The sequence below is a fragment of the Trichinella spiralis genome (genome assembly GCF_000181795.1).
Source record: "Trichinella spiralis strain ISS 195 chromosome Unknown Scfld4, whole genome shotgun sequence".
In the NCBI taxonomy this organism is placed as follows: Eukaryota; Metazoa; Nematoda; class Enoplea; order Trichinellida; family Trichinellidae; genus Trichinella; species Trichinella spiralis.
Window position 1 is genome coordinate 5,033,013 of NW_003526943.1, and position 15,376 is coordinate 5,048,388.

The 15,376-nt window shown below is 30.6% G+C and overlaps 4 protein-coding genes across 4 annotated transcripts; 2 read left to right on the forward strand and 2 right to left on the reverse strand.

The window, feature by feature from the left end:
- The first annotated feature begins 1,694 nt into the window (after positions 1 to 1,694).
- Tsp_01268 (protein unc-119-like protein) lies at positions 1,695 to 3,305 on the forward strand. Its single transcript, XM_003377016.1, has 5 exons — positions 1,695 to 1,815; positions 2,104 to 2,214; positions 2,412 to 2,517; positions 2,580 to 2,752; positions 3,184 to 3,305. Exons 1-5 carry the CDS (start codon positions 1,695 to 1,697, stop codon positions 3,303 to 3,305), a joined length of 633 nt encoding a protein of 210 aa, XP_003377064.1.
- Positions 3,306 to 4,083: 778 nt separating this feature from the next.
- On the reverse strand, positions 4,084 to 5,192 carry Tsp_01267 (protein phosphatase methylesterase 1). Its single transcript, XM_003377017.1, has 3 exons — positions 4,929 to 5,192; positions 4,689 to 4,847; positions 4,084 to 4,629 (listed from the first exon to the last, which is right to left on the reverse strand). Exons 1-3 carry the CDS (start codon positions 5,190 to 5,192, stop codon positions 4,084 to 4,086), a joined length of 969 nt encoding a protein of 322 aa, XP_003377065.1.
- Positions 5,193 to 5,568: 376 nt separating this feature from the next.
- On the reverse strand, positions 5,569 to 6,860 carry Tsp_01266 (protein phosphatase methylesterase 1). The gene is made up of 6 exons (XM_003377018.1): positions 6,713 to 6,860; positions 6,356 to 6,643; positions 6,200 to 6,287; positions 5,916 to 5,999; positions 5,697 to 5,852; positions 5,569 to 5,611 (listed from the first exon to the last, which is right to left on the reverse strand). The coding sequence occupies exons 1-6, from the start codon at positions 6,858 to 6,860 to the stop codon at positions 5,569 to 5,571; spliced, it is 807 nt and encodes a 268-aa protein (XP_003377066.1).
- A 1,104-nt stretch (positions 6,861 to 7,964) lies between these two features.
- On the forward strand, positions 7,965 to 8,449 carry Tsp_01265 (protein phosphatase methylesterase 1). Its single transcript, XM_003377019.1, has 2 exons — positions 7,965 to 8,165; positions 8,342 to 8,449. Exons 1-2 carry the CDS (start codon positions 7,965 to 7,967, stop codon positions 8,447 to 8,449), a joined length of 309 nt encoding a protein of 102 aa, XP_003377067.1.
- The last annotated feature ends 6,927 nt before the right edge of the window (positions 8,450 to 15,376 follow it).

A 15,376-nucleotide genomic window follows, 5' to 3' on the forward strand; every position in this document is an offset into this window, starting at 1 on the left:
ACATTAACATGAGAAAATTTTTTTTTAATAAAATGAGAGAATGAAAATAAGAAAGAAACACAAAAAATGATGAAATATAAAAAAATATTATAAAAGAAACGCACTCGCTTAAAAAAGCACATGTGAAGGAAACATTTGTGCGTTCAAGTGTTTAGTTGGCATGGTTTTATTGCTTTTCATTTATTCACAGAGCGGCAGTTGAAGAATTGCAACATTTTTCCAGCTAACGCCCAGATGTCAGCGTTTTGAAATTTATAAGCAAACATTAAAAATGATATTTATCTTCTTTTTCAAGGTCATTGATTTTGCTTTTTGAAATTTAAACTTCCTGTTTGATGACTGAGCCGAAAATGAAAAGGTTGATTAATGATAGCGGCTTTATAATATCTATTCAAATGATCGCTTCTTCGTTATCTTCAGAATTGAATTCTGCTTCCTTTGTAAAAATTCTTTTTTTTTTGAAAATTCATCAAAAGATGAAAAATATCACCATTCAATTATTGAATAGCTTTTCTTCTCTTTTATCAATAAATCATTTGACAATTTAAAAAATTTTATTTTTTCAGTTGCAAAACTTGAATTTTATCCGATTTTGAAATTGTTCCAATAGCAAAAAGTCGATTTTTACAAATTGCAAATAATTAACCTCTCCGATAATCATCATGACAAAATGAAAATATTATTTGATAAAAATTAAATACGACGAATATTTTTTTTTGGAAAATTAACTGAAAATAATTTCAACAAATAGTCTGCGTTGAATTGTTCAATTCAATACGATTCTTTGCATGCAATAACAGGTTTTATGTCAATTTTACCTTTCCACTAGTGTTAATCTTTATTATTATACAACTCACTTTACTGCTGTTTTTTTTCTATTTACAAGTACTATTGTTCATTACATTTTTTGTGACACTGATTTTCAAGACCATACTGAAATAAATTTCAGGAATATATATATTTTTTAAAATCTGTATAAAATTATGTAACTGACAATAATACATTTTATGTATGTACGTTAGTTTCACCAACTGCTGGATACATGCATTGAGAAAACAAGATATTTGGAAACGAAACGCGGACGTGTAAATTAGCTGATGAAGCGAATTTTGCAGAGTTTTTCATCCTTCGTATGATACGATGATCGTATAATTCTTTGTATAAAGTAAATTTCACAAATTTATATCAAATGCATCTTCCATTTGTAAAAAACAACAACATTTCAATATGCTACTCAGTAGGTTAGATATTGATGAATCCAAAAACTGAAATTAAATAATTTTTTCAATTTAATTCTTGTCACTTATTGTTAATAATTTAAATATGTTAAAAATAAATAAAAAGATTTATTTTTTGAAACGTTGACAAAATACTGAATTTCAAAGCGATGAACATGTTTTATAAGAGAGTTTTACCAAATGAAAGATTGAATCTAAGACATGGAATTCAATATTTAATTGAAATAATTGTTTGTTTGTATTGATTTAAATTTTTTATTGTTTATAAATATAAATTGAAAATTTGTAATTCAATAAAAATTGTCCATTTAAAAAATAATACTTAATTATTAATATTTTTATACAGTAGGTGTAGAAATAGTCGAAAGAATTGTCTTGCCGTAGTCGCGTAATTCGTTAAATAAAAAAAATAAATTCTTAGGTATTTTGTCAAATCAGTTGTGACAGAAGTTTAAAATGCGCTCAAAAAGTCAGCAGCAACAGGAATCAATCAGCGATCCTATCACTGAAGAAGAACTGCGTAAATTGGATGTAATCACTCCGTCCGATGTTATTCGATTAAACCGAATAACAAAGGGTGAGAAAAGATCTCCATTGCTTTCAAACTTTGATTTCTTAGCATCGCATTTGAAAAGTTTTGTTTAATCAACATTTACAGTAGCAGTGCATGCTTTGTCATTAAAGTTCACCATCTTAAATGATTTTTATTGGTCAAAAAAGTGTCAACGTGTGTATTTTTTGAAGAATATTGTTTTAAAGTTTTTTTTATTAAACAATGTTAAACTTGGTTTAGCCGGATGCTACATCGTAATATTTTTTGGTTGACAATATTATCGATTATTTTTTACGTATTGTATTATTTCAGATTATCTGTGTGGACCGGATGCAAACATCTATGACATCGAATTTACATGTTTCAAAATTCGAGATTTGGACAGTGGCATTGTTCTCTTTGAAATTGCCAAGCCAGATGACGGTTAGTGAAATATAAAAATACAAGAAAAATACTTTTTTAATACTCCATTATAGGAGTAATGTTTAAATATTTTTGTTTCAGTGTTTAAGTGTTTTCAATTTTATTTTTATTCGCCATTGTGAGCTGATTTAGCAGAATAGTGCTTTACTGATGTGAAAATTTAAATTTTACCAGATTTTAAGTATTATAAGTTTTAGATCTTTTTGCAGATGAAGACGTGCATGAGCGTGAATGTAGCGGTGGTAGATTTGTGCGTTATCAGTTTACACCTCAGTTTCTTCGACTGAAACACGTTACCGCCACGTGAGGGAAAATAGGAGAAACTGTGTTCTTTTATAATTTGCATAAAGTATTTCATTTTCTAGGGTTGAGTTTACGGTTGGTGATCGACCAGTGAATCGATTTCGAATGATCGAACGTCACTTTTTCAAAGACCAGCTGTTGAAAAGCTTCGACTTTGAATTTGGATTCTGCATTCCGAATAGCACAAACACTTGCGAACATATATACGATTTTCCTCAAATTCCCGAAGATTTGGGTATTGTAATATTAATACTTTTGCATATTTTATTCGTGGAAGAGGGGCTGTTTCCGATTTGCATCGCTATACGTGTAAACAGGCTCTGTTGTTACTAAGTTACCGCAGACGCTCATAATGGTGGTGGTCGTACTCATAATAGTGCACTTTAGCTGGTCGCAGTGACGCTGCATCAACTTGGGACGAGTGTCAATAATAACAATAATAATAATAAAGAATCGTTTCGCTGTATTCTTAATTGATCTGTTTCATCAAAGGTGATCATTGCAATTATTTAAATGGTATTTGAAATGTAGAATTGTTTTTGAAAAATAAGTGTACATTTGAAAATGAGACGATTGATTTTTACCAACTGATCTTCAATATTGCGCGTCCATTTATGATAATGAAATATGTAAATTAATATGCTCATAATTTTTATTTTTTTTTAGTACAGAAAATGATCAACTGCCCTTACGAGACTCGATCGGACAGTTTCTATTTCGTCGAGGATCGTCTGATAATGCACAACAAAGCAGATTATGCATACGATGGTGATGTTTATCGTTATTGAACGATTGACGAGAATGGTTCCAATTTTATTTTTTGGAAAATATACGCAAAAATTGAAGTGAAAGCAAAAAAAATATTATTATTATTGTTTGCTGTTTTATTATCATTTTGCTTGTTTTCTGATTGATAAAATTCCACGGCGTTGACTTTTGTTCCAGCCGAGTAGTTATAAAAATTCATTATTTTCTTAAGCCATGTGCCGAAGCAGTTTTTCACTTTGTCTCAATATTGTTATTTTTCACTTCCACAATTGATTTTTATTCATTTTTTAATTGTACAATATTCTGCAATATATATATATATAATATATTCGATCAAATAAACAGTTGTGAATAATTGAAATCAGTCACGTACGTATGCTGCTTATGAATGAATAATTAACCTGAATCGAGAGTGCGATTAAACGAAAATTTTCCATTCTTACACACAAAACAGATGGCGGCAAACAGTGTCATTATTCTTCATTTTAATAATTAAAAGCAAAATAGTTTCTTCATTTAATGATACAATTTTAATTATTTATGTGTACAATTATGATTATTATTATTTTCACGACCAAATAAATGATAATAGAAGAAGACGTTGTTGTTTAATTTCTTTAAAATGGAATTTCCATTAGCACAGAAAGAAGTAAAATGATTTTGATTGTTAATCTTTTTTTTATTTATTTTTTCTACGTACGAAAAAAAAGAACAAACAACGTGTATATAATAAGTAAAATTGAAAATTGTCCCCTTCCAAAAAAACAAAACAAAATATATTTATTTATATTCCCTTTCCTAATAATATTGATCGTTATTTTCTTTATCTTCTTCGTCCTCATCATAATAAGCATCATCATTATCATAATCGTCGTCGTCGTCGTCTTCATCAACACTTTGTCGTATAGTATTCAACGAGGGAAAGAATTCCGCATCCAGTTGTTGTTGTTGTTGTTGTTTATTTATGCATATTTTTGGATGATATTGAAATTGGTGAAAATTGCCAGAACGAGAATGTAGAAACAACGTCGACGTGGTTGTAGTGGTGGTGCTCATGCTCCTCCTGTTCGGCGACGTTGGAATTATTCCACGCCCAACAGAGCCACGCCCATGCAGGCAGCCGCCCATGCCCGAACAAACCGCCTCCAGTTGATTCTGCAACGTCTGAAGACGTTTGCGTTTCGCGGACGACTGTTCGCGGAGCGTTTGCAATGCTAATTTCAAATGCTTCACCTGAACCCTAGAACTACGTTCTACACGGTCGTATGTCAAACGCAGTTCGTCCAAAATGATCATTTCACGCGACAACAGACAACGCTTCTCTGACAAGTTATTTTCAGCGATCTGAAATTAATAATTTTATATGCATATTTTGTTTATTTGTTTAATTTAAATTTCAATACTTGAATCGACTGTTGCAGTTGGGCAATTTCTGCCCTAGCCTTGTGTTCTCTGGCTTGCAAATGGTCAAACCGCAACTTTCGTTCGTAAGATTCCACTTGTTCGAATTCATGTTGCAGCGAGTGATTTTCATGATAAATTTTCCCTTCTTCCACAAATGGCTAGATGATGAAAATAATTTTTAATAATTTTCAATATCAATAAATATCCCAACAACAACAACAACAACTTTGGTGAATTACAAGAAATGGGCTGTGTTCGATGGCGAACTGTTCGGCAGATTGTTGGAAATTGTCCAATTCGTCGGTCAGTTCAACGTTCAACCGATCCAACTGTTGTTTAGTCCGTTCGACCAGTGCTCCAACAAGGCCCCGTTGCTCTTGCAAAAATTCGATATTTCTCTTAAACGTGCCCATTTCCATCAGTTCTGCAATGTGGCGCGTTCGTCGATCACGGAGATGAGCCACCGCAGAACGCAACTCTGTCCATTTCACATCGCCGTCCATATTCTTCGCTTTTTTTTCAAAATTTTAAAATGAATACATTAATTAATTATCATATTTCAAAATAAAAACAAATTATTATTATTATTATTGTTATTATTAAAATTATTTCCCTGAAAAAAGCTAGAAAAACAGAGCGAGAGAGAGAAATAAATTTTCCCGTTGTTCAAACAAAATTGGCAACACGAAAGCAACGCATTAAAAACGAAAAGAAAATCAATGAATAAATAAATAAATCATATTTATGAATTGTTCAAATTTTAAATAATCTCATTCGTTGCTCTGTTCGGCTTGTTGTTATTGTTGTTCTTTTCGTTTTTTCTTCTTTGCACAATTTCTCTTCCTTTGTCGCACCCTTTTCTTATCATCACCGCTCTTTTCATCCAATAGTTCTTTCTTTTTCTTCGGTTGAATTGGCTCTACTAAAAAAACAAACAAACAAACAAATAAACAAAACAAAGAAATTTAAATTTGAAATAGAGATTTTAAAAATCGGTACAATCGAACGGAGGAAAAGTGCACGGTATGCGCTTTTTGATAATGTGCCATTGGAGTATAACTTCAGGATCGATTTCTGCGATCGCGAATTCAGGTCTGACTTCGCTTATCCATTCACTTTTCGGTCGTTGCATGTCGAAAATTTCCTCACTTTTCATGCTGGATCTTTGAAATGAAATTCAAAATTCAAAAAAAGAATTTTCAAACAACAACAACAACAAAAATTACTCGTCGGGATTATCAGTTTGTTTGAAAATACGCATCGACGATCGCTTTGAATTGTAACGTAAAATATACCATCCTTCGTCGTAACTGAGAAGAAAAAGAAAAAAGAAAAGCAAGATCAACAACCGACAATTTCATATACAACAACAACAACAATAACGTTTATATCGCACTGTACCTGGATAACCTCTTCAAGACGCGATAAAGGTTGCTGTAGTTCTGTCCCATCCTGTGCAACATTTATTTTATGAGAATAATTACATATTTAATATTAAAAAAATACTCACAATCCATCTCTTGAAATTCGTCGCAGCAAGTCGTCCGAAGAACACTTCTCCACGCCCAGAATATCACCGGTAGCGTAATGAACACGCGCTGTTGAATTTGAAAATTCAAAAATAAAATTAATAATAATAATATTTTTTCTGCTGCTTTCTTCTTACGTATAAAATGCTGCTTTGTCCTTTTCAACCACGAAGTCCAATAGTGATACTGTAGTTCTTCGATGGACAATTTCTCGGCACCGTGACAGGGTTGAAATTCAACCTTGGGCGCGAACGAGATGTCCACCCGACGCAACACTTCCGACTGGTCAGACGGTTGTTTAAGTACAGCGTCGTTGTTGGATCGGATAATCAAGTTCAAACTGCCCAATTTCCACAAATTGTAATGCCACTGGGTGCCGGCAGTTTCCGGTTCCACGTAACTGGACGGCAATTCTGCTGGTATTTCTGAAAATTCAACCCAACACTGATTCAACAACAACAACAACAACAAATAATTTGAATTAAAAAATTAACCTTGATTCTTTTTCGGCTTTTTGTTACAGGCCACTCCAAATCCTGGTACATTTTGCAGCATCTCGCTGAATATGTCATTCAATTTTGGCTTCTTTGCGCCCTTTTTCGCGGCTTTTTCTTCATTCCTTGAAATCCAAGAACAATCCATAAGTTCAATTAACATCAATCATCAAGCAATTCGTTTCATAATTTTTATTAGTTATTTTTTGTTTTTCTTTTACAACACTGATCTTTTTGAGAATTTGTACAGTTCAACAACAACAAATATAAAAAATTCAATTTATCGTTCATTCGTACGCGCATTTAAAAATAAAAAAAAACATTTTGTTGACATTCCACAAATAACATGAATGAAGCGAAGAAGAAAATGTTGAAATGATCGATTGATTTGCATAATTTGTCGTATCAAAATGAAACAAACAATCGTTTCGATCTCAGAATAAGTGTATCCATCAGTTGAGAAAATCAGTGAAAAAGTCTAGCAAAAAGCATTCGGAAAGAAAATAATCGACCGGTCAATATTTGTATTTTGTCAAATTGATTTATCTATCATATATGTCTCCAGTGGTATAGTAAACAAACACTGGTACTTGTAAACTTTGAAATTTTGGCAAAACAAACTTTTTTCAAAAAATAATAATAAAAGAATCAGTTGATAAGACTGAACTTTTCACAATTTATAAAATAAATAATTTGGGATATCACGTCGATTCAAATATAAATCCCCATTGTTGTTGTTTTTTCATTCAAACCCTCTTTTTTCATTCATCTTTGTTAGCGTAAATTTTTTCACAAGCTACGAGCATACTGTCATTTCTATCAACCAAGTGATGATAATTCAAATTTGAATTTGCATATTTGAAAATTTTTTTTTCAATTTTCCACGAAACTGCACGCCTGTAGAGTGAAAATTCAAAAATGGACAATTCATTTATCACTGAACAAATTCAAATTTCTTTTTTCTCGCACACTTGAGAATCAAATTTTTTTACTGTAACTTATTTCTCAACGCAAATGTTTTACGCTGAACAAACTACGATTGTTGACAAAAATAATTTTCCTTTCGTTCCGTTTTTGAAAATTTTCAAAACAAAACAAAATATACTTAAATATTCTACCAATTGTGAAATGTACAATTTAACGTTTTTTATCTTTAACAAAGAATAATTTTTTGGAAAAAAATAATCCGATTGATAATTGAATAAAATTAATTTCAAATTTGTAGCCCAATTTTACTGACCTTACTAAGTAAATGACTGACTGTTCAGCGAAACAAGAAACGACAGCTGTCATTGTTGGCATAATGAGAGAGAAGAGAAGAACATCTGGTATACGAGATCGGATGATTGAATTGAAAATTAAAGGTGAAACTTCTGAAAAGCCGCGCTTTCAAATATTATGCATATGTTCTGTGTACATCAGTTGCTTGAGCGACGACAAAATTAGTTTCTTAGTTTGAAAAATGAATTTGAAATAAAAGAACAGAAAAGCAACTGACACAAAAACAACTGCTACTTTTAATCAATCTTTTTTGTATAATGATCAAAATATAAATCAGATGTAATAATTAAAACAACTATATGTAAAAATATATATATATTCTTAAAAATAGATTTGTTTAGATTTCAGCACTCGATAAAACAGTCTATTATTACGGCAAATCGATTTAAAAGAGAATCGGTTAGTCAATTTTGTCATGTTACAACATGCAAAATTTGGTCACTTTCACAAGCATAACAAATTCAAATTTCATCATTTTGTTCAGTAAGATCAAATCAATCAACAAATCATAATAAATCAAATATATTCCATTTATAACTTTTAATTAATTATACATAAATTTCAAAGTTAATAATTGCATATTTAAAATTATTTCACCGATTCCAACTCATATATATGCTCATTTTCACAATAAAAATGGTCGCGATCATAAAAATATTTTTGAAAATTTCATCAATTTGTGCCTTGACATTTATGTATTATCATTTTTTTTAAAAATAACATCGTCGTCCTTGATATTAGAAATGCAAAATGTTTCCTATTATATTTATTATTCCCCACTAGTGAATACCTTCAACTATTGCATTTAATTGTTACATTTAAATCCATATTATACAAATGTATATACATATATGATTAATTTTGATACAATAATAAATATCAGAATAAGCACAGTATTCGAAAATTACAAATTATTCTTTTCTTCTTATTTTTAGAATTTCCCAATCAACAAAATAATATTATATAAATGCAGAAAATAATGGAAGAAGTTTAAAGTGTTAAATGAAAGCTAATATTTAAAGAAAATAAAAATTGTAGAACAAAAATTCCTCGTCAAAATATCTCTGCACAACTGTTCCCCTCCTTCTTCCACTTTTATTCTCGTCCACATCCTCGAAATGATTGAAACTTTTGAAACGTTGTCGTACGGTGAAATTAAATGAATAAATTGATAAAATATGCTAATAAACAAAGAAACATGCACAACAATTCTGTTATAAACTGAACTGAAAATCAATAGCCGATTATAATAAATATTTCCTGACGTCGAGAGTGCAAAAGCTGGCCACACTGACTGAAAGCGGGCAATTTCATGCTTGATGGCTTTGGGATGAAAGCGGAAGTCGAGCACGGTCTGGCATTTTCTTTTCAACTTCACTCGACATATGATAATTGATTATCGGTGGGAACAAGCGTTGCTGTTGCTGTTGCTGTTGTTGTTGTTGTTGATGATGCTGACCACTGTCCAAATTGACCTACACAAGATGGTCGTCTACTTTTGCCTATTGTTCACCTCCAACCAGATCTCCTTTTTCCCCTACACATCTGGAAAATACTTTTCCCAACAGTGTATTCAAATCAGTTTGAGAAAATTATCAACTTGTCAACCTTTTATTCAATGTTGCTTTTGCAAACAAACAAACAAACATTTTCCCAGCAGATATAAATTATACGCATTTATATGTGTGTGTGTGTATGTCCATTTCTATCAAAACTGACTAAAGCATTCATAAATTCTTTGTTATTATTATTATTATTAATTCAAGTTTCACAACTAAAAAATACCGCAACCTCACAACAGCCTTCAATACAACCTTGCTAACACGTCGTCCAATTATAGAAAATAATTAAAATTTTCAAAAACTTTCAAATTAAATCAATTTAAAAAGTCCAATTTTAACTCGCCTTATTATGTTTACATATTGGCTATTTTACGTTAATGTAAAAATTAAAACAATCGAATGCCAAAGTAGTGAGTAATTTTAAGCGAAGTTTTAAAGAAAAAACGCTAACATGAGAAAATTTTAGCAGATGAAAAAAGACTCGTTCAAAAACTGCGCGTTTCATTTTATAAAATGAATAATGATAATTTCTGCATGTTTAGTTGAAATTGATTATTCAATAAAAAAAATAACGAAAAACTTTGAATAAAAAACCACCTCCAACTGTGGAACTAATTTTTGTTCACCGTTTGTTAATTGTTTGACTAATACTTATGATTTCATGAGGAAATTTTAAACTTGAATCGATCATCATCAGCAGCAGTGCACATTGGGCACAGGGTTGAATTTCAAATTAAAAAGAAAAAAAAAGTAAATTATACAAATTGAATATTTCATTGTGAGCAATTTTTGCTGTAAAATAGTGATATTTTCGATTTCGAAATTTTTGTATATATATATTTTTTTTTTGAAATTATAAAGTAGTTGATGGGGGAAAATGTGAAGAAAACAACAACAACAACAACAACCTCAACCCTACTGTAGCAGTGTGGAATCAAGTTGAATTAAAATTGCCGAGCAGTATTACTACTGGGGTGGACAGATAGAATAACGAACGCTTTGAAATTTGTTTTCCAAATTCTGCAACCAAGCCAATCAAGCATGCTATACACAACTAGCATTATTCCAAGCATTCGGTTCAGGTCACACAAACACACACACGCATAAGCTCTCAACATATGCATATTAGCTTTATAGCGAAATTGTCTAGAATATTATGTCTCGTTTTCGAAAGTCGAACATTCGTACACGTACATACATACATACAATAGACAAACAAACGAAAGTTCTTCATGCTGAATAAACAGAACGAAAAGGACACACAAACGTGAACAATTGAAAAGATATTGCAATCGTAAATATTAAAATGAAACAACTATCACTTCTAGTGTTCAGTTTAAAATTAAACAAAAAAAATGAAAATTATGCTTGAATATTGATTTGAATGAGAACATTACTTATCAAACAAATATCATGATTACCCTCCCTGTCAGTCACCGATGAAAATTACATTGTTTTACATTCGAATATTATTACAATTAGTTTTATGAATATTAATAAATGAAAACAATTCCATTTTATTGCATATTTTTTTTCTTCTGCAAAATAAAAAAAGGAGTAACTCTTTGTCAAAGCGACACTGCTTGTTGAGACGTTAATCTATTATTTTCCACAAACAACAACAGCACCAATGTTAGCAGCAGTGATTATTTAACGGCAATATAGTAACAACCGATAAGAAGAAGAAAAATTATGCATGCCTAGCCTAGCGCTGGCAGTAGTGATGATTTTCATCAAATCAACAATCGATAATATTCGAATCATGGAAATTTCTATCAATCTATATATATATATATATGATATTTCTCATTCAAACGACACAAACTTTTGCATTGTTTATTACATTCTGCAGCAGCACCTCTAGTAAGCAACTAACTTTGCATAAATAAGAAAATTTCAACTATACGTTATTATTATTATTATGGCTTATCAGTGATAATATGATGCAAATCAGCTTTTTGTTTGCTTTTGAAATTGCAAACGTCACAATCTGTCACACAACAAGCCAAAGCCAAAACAACAACAGCATACTTTAACTTCTATGCAAATTGAAACAATCTCAGACAACCGATACTTTAAAAAAATGGGTTCTTTTTTTTCTTTTTTATTTCTTTCAAGTATCCCGATGATTCGAACAAATTATTCCAATTTCAAACAACAATTATCATATTATTGTACTTTTACAACACGATAAAAATCTGACGTCACAAGTTGAAAAAAGAAAATTTTAAAAAAAATAATGTTGGCAAGTTGCCAAAAGGAAAAATTTTTCCCGCCGAAAAAAAGGGTCAATTTGAATGTTCGCCAGAACAGGCTGAAAGAGCGTCAAGCACACAGCTGCGAGGTCATTTGTGGCGCGCAACACGAGCGCTTTTGTTATCATTATTCATATTCATATTCATATATTCTCATTTAGACTGAAAAGAATCAATAAATTTGAACAAAAAAAATACAACAACTAAAATTATACATATTTTTCGCCTGTTGCTCTGGGTGTGTGTGAATTTTAATAAAATTTAAAAATTTTAAATATCTTTTTTGTTTTTTTTGAATTTTTTTTCAATTGAATGAAAAAAATAGTAAAATTCTACCAAATTCTTGGAATAATTATAATAATTTTTTTTCTTCATAAATAACGATAATAATTTTTCTCTGTGGTGGTGTTAAATGAGAATGAAAAAAAATGCGGGAAGAAATGAATCTCATCAATTCAATCATGGAAAATCAAATTTAAATTCAGAAAAAAAAATTATTCATCCAGACGTCGACGATGAGGAATTTTCAATAGCGCAGACGCGCAAAATTGATCACAATTTCCACTGCTAAAGCACAGCAGCAAAAGCAGCGGCAGCACATGCACACACACCACACACACACACGCACAAATTAATCGATATTGTTTTGTCGACTAATTATTATCGTCAGATGCAACAACAACAACAACAACAACAACACCAACAATAAAATAATAATAATAATAGTATGCCTCGTTATGCAAATTATAAAAATAATATATAATATCCCAACAAAAGATGAAAATTGAAAAATTTTTGCATACACGTACGCTGATTATCTCCCATCATACTCTGGACTAGCATTGATTCAAGGAAAAGGGACAACAAAACATTGATATTATTTTTCAAAAAAAAACCAACCAACAAACTTTCAACACTCTTGTTATTTCAAATGAAAATTTTAAACAACATAACTTTAAATAATTTGCATAAAAATTTCATCCTCACCCCAACATGCATAAAGTATAAATTATAATAACAAAAGAAAAAAAATAAATGCTCGCTTACGATTTATTTCCGCTGGTCGATGGTAAGTTTGGGTTCGACGACGGCAAATCCTCAGATTCTAAAAAAAGCACATATTTTAATCATTTCACTTATTCAGTATCCTCAAATAGATAAATGAATAATATTAACTACATATATATAAATATTATATTGTAAAAATAAAGCAAAACCGATTTCACTTATTCAAAATTCATATTGCAGAATCTACAAGTGGATGTATTTTTTTTTCTTGTTTCTCATATTTGATTCCACGTGAAAAATGTGAAAGCAAAAACAATATTTTGCATCTATACGTATATTTTGTATCTGCACATACTAAGAGCAACTAGACACTTTCGCTTATTACAAGCAGACCTCGATTGTATTGTTTCTTACAGATACACATTTTTTGAAAAATCATTCACGTCAACAACAACAACAACAACAACAAGTAAAAAACGTCAACAATAACATAAACAACACAATGCATCTCTTGGCATCTGTTTGTTGATTCAAAGTAAAAAAAGAAAAGAAAACAAAAAAATAACAATAAACATAAAAATTAATATTCAACAGAATAATTTGAATAATAAAAAGTTTTTTATTGAAAAAAAAACTCTCGTAAAAGTGATCATAAAAAGAAGATAAAAAAAGTAACGACTGGCATTCAGTGGAAATTTGAAAAGTGAAACTTGTTGTTGCTGTTGTTGTTGTTGTGTTGTTCACAGACTTGCTTGCTATTATTATGAAAGCAAATGAAAATTCGTCTGTTTTGAAATAATATAAATTATTTTAAAATATAATAAAAGAAAGAATAAAAAATTCTTTACCCATCAACAATAAATAAATAAACAATTTTATAATAATATCATCTCAGTAAGAAAATAGGAAAAAAATATGTAAACAACAATTCCACTTCTGCTGCTTTCTCCCATCCTACTTACTACTACTTCTAATACCACAGACCAACAGTAGTAGTTTCAATGCACTTTTGAAAATTGCATTCAAAATCAATTTTCATCAACAACAAAAATATAATTATAATGCAAATGGAAAAAAATTATATATATGGTTCATTTTTCTAAAATTTACAAATATCACTACTGAATAATAACAGTAGTGATAATAAATATGAAATTCCATTGAACAAAAATTATCATTCATCTTGTCAAAATGTTTGTTGCACTGCATCAGAAACCAACTTGAACCACACACACACACACACACACACCGCAACAGTGCTGTGATCAATTAGCAGCAGCAACTAGCAATTGAGCAAATATGCTAGTTTTCATTTTATTTCATATTCCAAGCTCAAATACAAAATCCAATGCAAAAATGAACAAAAAAGCATCAAAATCACTACCACCACCAACAGAATAAAAATACAATATGGTGAAACCCCTCTCCCTCTCCCCCTCCCCCTCTTGCGCCGAACCAACTGCCCAAGCATGTTGTTGTCCAACAACTTTCCATCTCAATGCAAATAATAATAATAATAATTTATAATTTTTTCAAAAAAATTATTAAGAATAAAAAAAATATCAGAAAAAAAACTTGCAAAGTATATTTACAAGATATAATACACTTTAGAAATGTTTCAAGATAATACGAGGTATGGTATTTTCGAAAAATTGATCAAGAGGTAACTAGAAGAAGAAAACTTTTTCCCATAGAACAAGCAAGTTTGAAAAAATGTAATTGAACGGTAAAAATTCAGTTGAAAAAATTGTTCAACTATTAAAAAAAGATTACACAAATTATAATTGCACGTTTAAAGTCCCAGACACTCCACAATCCAAGTGGAGAAATGAGTAATGTTTGATTTGCAAGTTTATCGCCAATTACGTGTGCAGAAATTATACAGAAAAGATTTCCATTAAAAATATAAAATTATCAAAAAATTTAAATTCTTATATCAGTAATAAAAATGAAATAAATTGATAAACACGCGGAGAACAGTAGTTGAGATGGGAAGAGAGAGAGGAAAAAAAATTCGCTCGGATGTATCTAATGTATATTTTCTTCTCGTTCCACTGGTGTTTGTGGGGAAATTTTGGAATTTTTAAATCATTTCATAAATTAAATTCAACCGTGAATTTCCATGTTCAATAATTTACATGTAATATGGAAATAAAATTTGAAAAAGATGCAAAAATATCGTCGACAAATTAACATCATCGTCTGAGAGGTAAACGGTGAGTTTCATTTCGTCGCAGTTTGGAAGCTTAAAAAATGGTAATATTGCCAAAATTGTCAATGTTCTACAATTTTCCATACTGGCCAAGTATGGAAGTGTAAAAAAATTTTCAAATTTCGTCCACAGTCGAGCAGGGTGAGGAACAAAAGTTGGAAACGTAAATTCGAAAAGTTCCACCATTGAGTAAGTAGTGTTCAGTTTTTCGCCTGTCATTCCAACGCAAGTGGGTAAAATTATGTAAAAGTGGGCATCGATCGAAAGCCCGAACAATATTCTACAACACTAAACGAATCTCGCAGTCAGAAAAGTGACCAGTGACAAATTAGCGAAAGAAAAAGAA

Excerpts from the sequence above, each read along its gene's own strand:
- Tsp_01267 (XM_003377017.1), bottom strand. The coding sequence starts at position 5,192 with ATGGACGGCGATGTGAAATGGACAGAGTTGCGTTCTGCGGTGGCTCAT. Across the intron at positions 4,848-4,928 it reads TCGAACACAGCCCATTTCTT|CCATTTGTGGAAGAAGGGAA; the intron begins GTAATTCACCAA and ends TTCATCATCTAG. Across the intron at positions 4,630-4,688 it reads AACTGCAACAGTCGATTCAA|ATCGCTGAAAATAACTTGTC; the intron begins GTATTGAAATTT and ends TATTAATTTCAG.
- Tsp_01265 (XM_003377019.1), top strand. The coding sequence starts at position 7,965 with ATGACTGACTGTTCAGCGAAACAAGAAACGACAGCTGTCATTGTTGGC. Across the intron at positions 8,166-8,341 it reads ACGACAAAATTAGTTTCTTA|CACTCGATAAAACAGTCTAT; the intron begins GTTTGAAAAATG and ends TTTAGATTTCAG.
- Tsp_01268 (XM_003377016.1), top strand. The coding sequence starts at position 1,695 with ATGCGCTCAAAAAGTCAGCAGCAACAGGAATCAATCAGCGATCCTATC. Across the intron at positions 1,816-2,103 it reads ATTAAACCGAATAACAAAGG|ATTATCTGTGTGGACCGGAT; the intron begins GTGAGAAAAGAT and ends GTATTATTTCAG. Across the intron at positions 2,753-3,183 it reads TCAAATTCCCGAAGATTTGG|TACAGAAAATGATCAACTGC; the intron begins GTATTGTAATAT and ends ATTTTTTTTTAG.
- Tsp_01266 (XM_003377018.1), bottom strand. The coding sequence starts at position 6,860 with ATGGATTGTTCTTGGATTTCAAGGAATGAAGAAAAAGCCGCGAAAAAG. Across the intron at positions 6,644-6,712 it reads AAAGCCGAAAAAGAATCAAG|AAATACCAGCAGAATTGCCG; the intron begins GTTAATTTTTTA and ends TTGAATTTTCAG. Across the intron at positions 5,853-5,915 it reads CAAACTGATAATCCCGACGA|ATCCAGCATGAAAAGTGAGG; the intron begins GTAATTTTTGTT and ends TTCATTTCAAAG.